The 7,718-nt window shown below is 40.1% G+C and overlaps 1 protein-coding gene across 2 annotated transcripts; it reads left to right on the top strand.

The window, feature by feature from the left end:
- On the top strand, nt 1-7,464 carry SRP19 (signal recognition particle 19). 2 transcript variants are annotated; one of them, XM_081231561.1, is made up of 5 exons: nt 10-405; nt 1,087-1,162; nt 3,478-3,549; nt 3,641-3,752; nt 6,200-7,464. In XM_081231561.1, exons 1-5 carry the CDS (start codon nt 287-289, stop codon nt 6,331-6,333), a joined length of 513 nt encoding a protein of 170 aa, XP_081087687.1. In that variant the 5' UTR covers nt 10-286; the 3' UTR covers nt 6,334-7,464. The 2 variants fall into 2 exon arrangements, with proteins under 2 accessions (XP_081087688.1, XP_081087687.1); XM_081231562.1 differs by lacking the exon at nt 1,087-1,162 and having other exon boundaries at nt 1-405; nt 6,200-6,351.
- The last annotated feature ends 254 nt before the right edge of the window (nt 7,465-7,718 follow it).

Raw genomic sequence — 7,718 nt, 5'->3', positions numbered from 1 at the left:
TAAGGACGAGAGACGTTAGCACCATCCAAACGCAATGTGAAATTGGCGAAGAAAGCGCGTGAACGCTTAAGCCAACTTTAGTGACAGAGCAAGCGCCCCAAAGGTTAGCTTTGGCGAGATCTTGAGAATCGAAGGAATTAGTAGCGTTCGTGGACCCTCTCGCGAGAGGTTTCGACGCCACGTCAGAAACTAGAGACCCTGACGCCGAGCGACAGGTGCTGGAACAAACCGACGGTGAAAAGCGGCGGACGCATAGGCGCTTCGGTGGGCAGGACTTCCGCCGGAAATGGGGTGGTCTGGGAAATCTCCGAGCGGAATTCAGGCCCGGTTTTTCTTGCACGTTTGGCCTGGGGGCTCGGTGAAGATGGCTTGCGCCGCTGCGCGGTCCCCGGCCGACCAGGACAGGTGAGTCCGGAGAGAGGAAGGGGCTTGCGGCGAGCCCGCGGGTGTTGCGCAGCCTTCCCCAGACCTGAGGAAGGCTCGCCGGGGTAGCTCAGCCCCAGCCCCGGGCTCCGGGCCTGTCCTCCGGCTTCCGTTCCTCCCTGAGGCCGGCTGCGCCCGGGCTGTTCGCAGGTCTGTAGATCCCAACTTTCCCTAGCCCAGTGTTTACCTGTACGTGAGACAGAGGACTTTGGGTGCTACGTGGACATGACGTTAAGTAATCACAGTGTGAAAAATCTGTTCTTTCAGTTGTTGATACGTTCGGAAAGGCTCGTTTGAGTTCTTTCAAGCCTTTAATACCTCTGACTCCGTAGTTTCTATATGAGAGCAGGCCCCGCCCTCAGAAGCTTTTGACAGGCACCTGTATCTAACTGAACAGTTACGGCGTTGCTTCCTTCCTCCCTCCCTCCCTCCCTCCCTCTAGCAAGTGATGTTTTTTTCCATCTAAGGTAGTAAGTTAAAGTTCACTTTTTAAGTAGAGGGGAGGCAATAAAAAAAAAAAAGTTAAGCACATAATAGTATAGGTGTACCGGCAATCCTGATGATGATGCTGATGATGATGCTGATGATGATGATGAAAGAAAGAATGAATGAACTTTTGGAAATATTTCTCTAGTGATACAAGCTGGGCTTTTCCTGTGGCAGGTTCATTTGTATCTATCCTGCTTATTTAAATAACAAGAAGACCATAGCGGAGGGTCGGCGAATCCCTATAAGTAAGGTAAGCGGGCTGATACTTCTGTCTTTGAGGGCTGGGGAGGTTGTATTGTCAGGGCCACAAAGGCTTCTTTTACTTTACTGCATTGTTTGGGGCATGAGGAGAACGGCAGCCAACAATTGGGGTGCTTTCGTTAATAATGGTGATGCAGGAGGGCACTGATTCATAACTGAAAGAATTTTTTAAGTGGTTCTTCATGAGCCTGTGTTTGAGAGAAGTTGGGGGTGGAGCATTGTAGGGTTTGCACGTTTTTGTTTTTTTAAACTTAAGGTTTTGACACTCTTTCCCTTAATAAAGGAAACCAAAATTATGGCATTGTACAATATGATATACAGAACGCAGCTGAGTTTTTAAACAAGACTTGCAGAAAATTCAGATATGTTGAGTTTTACAGTTTTATGTCCATCATCATCGTCATCGTCGTCTTTTTGAGAGGGGTAAAGTTACTTTAAAATTAATACTTTTTAAAAGTAGGTGTTTATAGTTTTAAAAGAGATGACTTCTCCCTTGTGCCGTTTCAGTAGGAAAACCCGAGTTCTTAGTTGGCCTGGTGGCTTAAGTTTAGAAAGTGCCTAGTGCCAAGTGAAGGGGGTCTTTGTAGCTTTTCATTTTCAAAATTAATGTTATATTCTACTTTTTTAAAGATTAATTTACATTTTGTAATCTGATGATGGATTTAAGGAACTTGGCCTGAAGCAGTACATTATTTTTGTGTTATTTAATATCTCTCATTTTACTGCTTAAATGTGTAGAGGAAAGTCTACTTTGCTGCTACAGGGTAAAAGAGAAGACGCCAAAGCACTGATTCAGAATAATGCGTAACATCAAGCCACATTGACAGAGGCCTCTGGAAGCAAGCTCTCAAGATAATTTGGAGAATGATTGAATTGTTTTTAGCTTTATTGATTTATAGCATACATACGGAAACATACATAAATCTTAAGTGTTTATTTTGATTAAATTTCATAAAATGAGTATGCGTGGGTAACCAAGCACCCAAATTTTAAAAAGAAAACGTTACCAGCACTCGGGAAGATGCCTTTGTGTCCCTTCCCAGTCTCTGTTCCCTCCACATACACTCACTACAAAGGATGACCCCTGCCCTGACTTCCGATACCATAGATTACTGTTGCTTGTTTCTTATTTTGTTTCAGTGGCATTACACACTATGTACTTTTATGTCTGTCTGATTTCAATGAACATGAAGCTTATGAGGTTTCAGCTTACGAGTGCTTACACCCTGCATTTGTGAGTGTAGTTTGTTGAATTTCATTGCTCTGTTGTAGGGTTTCCCGACAGCAGCACCACCAGCGTTTTGAGCCAGATGATTCATGGTTGCAGAGGCTGTGCTGTGCTGTGCTATGCTGTGGGGGGTTTAGCGGCATCCTTGGCTTCTACCCACCAGAAACCAGTGCCCTACCCCACCCTAGTTGTGATGATCAAAAATGTCTCCTAGCATTGCTGAATGTCAGGGGGCAAAATTACCTTGCTGAAAGCCACTGCTCTGTAGTACTGCATTGTGTGTATATACTAAAATCCAGCCTACTATTGATGGATAGTTGGGTTGTTCCTAGTTTGGGGCTATTAAAAATAGTGCTACTGTGAACATTCGTGAGATTGTCTATTTTGTATTTTTCCTCGATACATATCTATAGCAGTGGAATTGCATGGCCATAAAAAATGCATATATTTAACTTTAGTAGATATTGCCAAACAGTTTTCTAAAGTGATTGCATCTGTATTATGTAGACTTCTTGAAAAAAAGACCCTTGTGGCAAAGACAGTTCCCAGCATATATTTATTTAATAGACAGATGTGTCCATCAAAGTGTACCATTAATGACTACAGAATTCTGAGGGCTTCTGGAGGAGCCAGAAAGGGTACTTGGTGATCAGGACACACACTGCTCCTCATTAAGCAATGGAATCTCCATTAGCCATACTAAACTTTGTCTATTCTGAATATAAGGTTGTTACACCTTATAATTTGCTGAGTATGGACACTAAAGAGTAAATACAGACAGAAAGAAAGAAAGGAGGGAGGAAAGAAATGGTTGCATCTGTAATAGTTGTTTAACCAGTATTAACCCTGTGAAGTTTATTCTCTTGGAAGGGAGGTGGATACACAAGTGTGAATCAGTGTGAGTCCCAGGAATTTAAAAATTACAATCGAAACAACTGTACCTAGTAAAAACAAAAAAAGGAAACCTAGGATTTTGGTGTGTGTTTTGATCATAGTATTTGAAATGATTTATACAACAATGTAGCAATATCCACTTAAAGCTGAGCTATTCAGTGTTTTTGTTTTTAACTTTGCAGGCTGTTGAAAATCCTACAGCTACAGAGATTCAAGATGTATGCTCAGCAGTTGGACTTAATGTATTTCTTGAGGTATGATATGGTTCTTTGTTCACTATGTTCCATATTCATCTCATTGACATAACTTTCTTAAAGCCTGTTTTTATTTATTTCTTTATGTTAGAAAAATAAAATGTACTCTAGAGAATGGAATCGTGATCTTCAGTACAGGGGCAGAGTCCGGGTCCAGCTCAAACAGGAAGATGGCAGCCTCTGTCTTGTACAGTTCCCATCACGTAAGCTTTTTTTAATGAATGAATTAAGTTTGGGATCGGTTACTCCTCTACACTGCCAAAAAATGTTCTAAAACTGACCTTTTGACAGGTCAGAAACATAATTTGCATTCTATAGATTAATTTAGAAAAAGGACTACTGCTGATGCAGAGAGGTAAACAGTGCTTTTAACTTCTTTTAAGTTAAGGACCTTTGAGAATGTGATGAAACCTACTAATCATTTCTCCAAAAAAAAAATTGTTGCGTGAACATTTTATAAACCTCTGGAAGTCCCATCATTGTTCCCAGGTTAAGAATGTGAAATTATTAAATGGTCATACATTACTGCTATTTCAGATCCTGGAGACCCTTGGGGTCTGTTATTCATTTCTATCAATAAATTTAAAAAGCCATATTGAGGGCTTCCCTGGTGGCGCAGTGGTTAAGAATCCGCCTGCCAATGCAGGGGACATAGGTTCAAGCCCTGGTCCGGGAAGATCCCACATGCCGTGGAGCAGCTAAGCCCGTGCGCCACAACTACTGAGCCTGTGCTCTGGAGCCCACAAGCTACAACTACTGAGCCCACATGCCACAACTACTAAAGCCCGTGCACCTAGAGCCTGCGCTCCGCAACAAGAGAAGCCACCACAATGAGAAGCCCGTGCACTGCAACAAAGAGTAGACCCCACTAACCGCAACTAGAGAAAGCCCACGGGCAGCAACTAAGACCCAACACTGCCAAAAAATAAATAAATAAACTTATTAAATAAAAAAATAAAAAGCCATATTGAGGGAATTCCCTGGCGGTCCAGTGGTTAGGACTCTGTGCTCTCACTGCCAGGGGCCCAGGGTTCAGTCCCCCGTCAGGGAACTAAGATTGCACAAGCTGGGTGGGGTAGCCAAAATAAATAAATAAATAATTTTTAAAATTAAACATAAAAAGCCATATTGAGTGAAAAACGCAAGAGATACGCATAGTGTGGTGCCATTTAGGTATACATTTAAATACAAAATATTACTGTTTATTGATTGATGTATATGCAGTATTGTTTATTGACATATATATAAACACTTTTGAAATGGACTAGAAGAAGACACCAAGTCTTAAGGTAGTAGTTAACCTAATGGCGAGTAGGGGGTGAGGAGTGTGGGCAGGGGTGTGATAGTCAGAGTAGATTGTAGCATTAGCTCTAGTGTTTATTTCTTAAACGAGAACCAAACAAAACAAACTTCAGTATTCCAATATATTAACTCGGTGTATTGGGAAGATGAGTATTTATTTACAGGTAATTCTTTACTTTTCTGAATTTTTTATTTGTAAAAAATATGTTCTAGGTTTTTTAAATGGAGCTGTTAATTTTTTTCTTGACACAATAACCCCAAAGTGACAACTGAATTTTTTTTTTTTTTTTTTTTTTTTTTTTTTTGCGGTATGTGGGCCTCTCACTGTTGTGGCCTCTCCCATTGCGGAGCACAGGCTCCGGACGCGCAGGCTCATCGGCCATGGCTCACGGGCCTAGCCGCTCCGCGGCACATGGGATCTTCCCAGACCGGGGCACGAACCCGTGTCCCCTGCATCGGCAGGCGGACTCTCAACCACTGCACCACCAGGGAAGCCCCCTGAATTGTTTTTGATTGAATTAAAATAACTGGTTATTATTCTAACATAATTATTTGTTTATTAATATCTACCAAAACCTGTCAGGATTGGTAGATATTTCTAGAAACTTAAGGGTCTGACTCAGGAATGACAGGTAGTATATTCAGTGTATTTTTTCTTTTCTTTGGCATCTTCCTACACTACTTCTTACAAGTCAAAAGACCAAAAAAAAAAAAAAAAACCCATCAGCCTTTTGCTTTGACTAGTTAATAACATAGAAGTAAAAATTACAGTTGAAAAGATGTTGCTTCCTGTTTCCAGTAAGAAAACAGTAAGAAAGTAAAAAACAGAGCTGAGCGGCTGGTGTGTTGAAAGCAGCCACTGAAGCTGGAGGAGGTGGTTGTTGCCCAGAGCAGGGGGCACGTGGGCATAAATCATTTGGGCGTGTGAGTAACATATTTTGTAGCTTAATGACGTGGGCATTTGCTGTAAGACTGAGAGGGCCTGTGCTTCCTAGCTTAAGTTACAATGATATCCTGACTCTGTTTCCAGCTTGTTATGTTTAGATATATTTTCCTTTGATCTTCAAGTCAATTCCTGGAACCAAGATCAAATTTTTTATTTCAAATAAAGTGTTCTAAATTTTTATTTTGTTCATTTAAATATTTCAGCATTGTTCTTAATATGTTTTCTCCAGGAAAGGTCCCCACTTGAGCAAATCATTGTCTTCATAGTCATTTGATTTTTTCTTTTTAACTTCTTATGTTTCTTGATGTGGTGATGATTTCTTAAACTTTATGATTTTCAAGTTAACGACCTTTTATGTCTCATTTCTCAGATTATACACTAAGCCTAACTTCTTGTTCCTAGGTAAGTCAGTAATGTTGTATGCTGCAGAAATGATTCCTAAACTGAAAACAAGGACACAAAAAACAGGAGGTGGTGACCAGAGTCTTCAGCAAGGAGAGGGAAGTAAAAAAGGGAAAGGAAAGAAGAAGAAGTGACCTGGTATGAGAATCAAGGATGTGGTACTACTGTAAGAGACATGAATGGAGGTTTCTTATTTGTATCTGAGAGAAACAGAAGCTTTCTGTTTGCATCATTTAACTGAACTATGAACATTTGTGCCTCCCAGCTTCAGCATCAGAGTTGACAATGAAATAAATTTACATCAGAAGTATGCATCCAGCTCTGAGGCAGTATAAAAGAAATTTTTTCTTTTTGCCTTTTAATGCAGAGTTTTTGTGAAAGAATCATATTTTTAAATGGACAGTGGACTCTGCCATAAGTTACTTGAAATCCTATATCTGTTTGTCCTCTGTGTAAACATGTTTCAGATAAATGAGTTTAATAAGATTTGAAGTACACATTTTGTTCCTCTTTTAAGTTAAATAAATTTCAAACTGACTTCTGTAGCTTTTGCTTACAAACTAGTTAATGCCAGCAGAGGAGATAAAGAGAATAAAACGGGGAGTGGAAGCGTAGTGTGAGCCTAAAACCAGAAGAAAGTGGTTAAATCCTTTTGGAGGTCTATGAACAGGCAGTCTGTAGATCATATTCTTTTTTTCTTTTTATTTGGAGTATAGTTGCTTTACACTACTGTGTCAGTTTCTGCTGTACAGCAAAGTGAATCAGCCATACATATACATATATCCCCTCATTTTTGGATTCCTTTCCCATTTAGGTCTCCACAGAGCACCAAGTAGAGTTCCCTGTGCTATACAACAGGATCTCATTAGTTATCTGTTTTACACATAGTAGTGTATATATGTCAATCCCAATCTCCCAGTTCATCCCACCCCCACTTCCCTCGTGGTCTCCCTATGTTTGATCTCTGTGTCTGTGTCTCTCTTTCTGCTTTGCATATAAGATCATCTATACCATTTTTCTAGATTCCACATATATGCATTAATATATATTTGTTTTTCTGACTTCACTCTGTAGATCATATTCTTCTATTCAATTATTGTAATAGAATTGTTTAATCAATTACTAGTTTGTTGGCATGTGGAAAGTCCTGGAGTTTAAGCTTTAGATTTGCTTATTGTGTAGACTTAAGAATATTATTTTCATTGGAGTTCTAAAATTACCTATGCTTTAGCACCTTGACATAAACATTTTTTCAAGAAACTAAATTGGATTGGTGATTCTGACTTTATTCCAAAGCACTGTTCTAAAAGTGGTGATTTTGTGTAAAATTTAAGAGACTCCTTATCCAGCCATATGTTTTTGTCTACTGATCATCTCTTGGGGAACTGCCTTTCCTGACTCCATATGCTTCTGGAAGGGCAGTTAATTACAGGACTGCATCCTGACCACAGGATATGATCCAAGCCAGGCCAATGGATTATTTCTCACGAATATTAAATCTGCAGTAGAAACACAAGTA

This window comes from Mesoplodon bidens, assembly GCF_964165515.1.
Source record: "Mesoplodon bidens genome assembly, chromosome: 4".
Taxonomy (NCBI): domain Eukaryota; kingdom Metazoa; phylum Chordata; class Mammalia; order Artiodactyla; family Ziphiidae; genus Mesoplodon; species Mesoplodon bidens.
Note: the sequence above shows the minus strand (reverse complement) of the source record. Positions and strands in the feature narration are given on the sequence as shown.

Coding starts and splice junctions, on each gene's coding strand:
- SRP19 (XM_081231561.1), top strand. CDS start 287: ATGGGGTGGTCTGGGAAATCTCCGAGCGGAATTCAGGCCCGGTTTTTC. Junction 3,550..3,640: donor GACTTAATGTATTTCTTGAG/GTATGATATGGT, acceptor TCTTTATGTTAG/AAAAATAAAATGTACTCTAG. Junction 3,753..6,199: donor TCTTGTACAGTTCCCATCAC/GTAAGCTTTTTT, acceptor TCTTGTTCCTAG/GTAAGTCAGTAATGTTGTAT.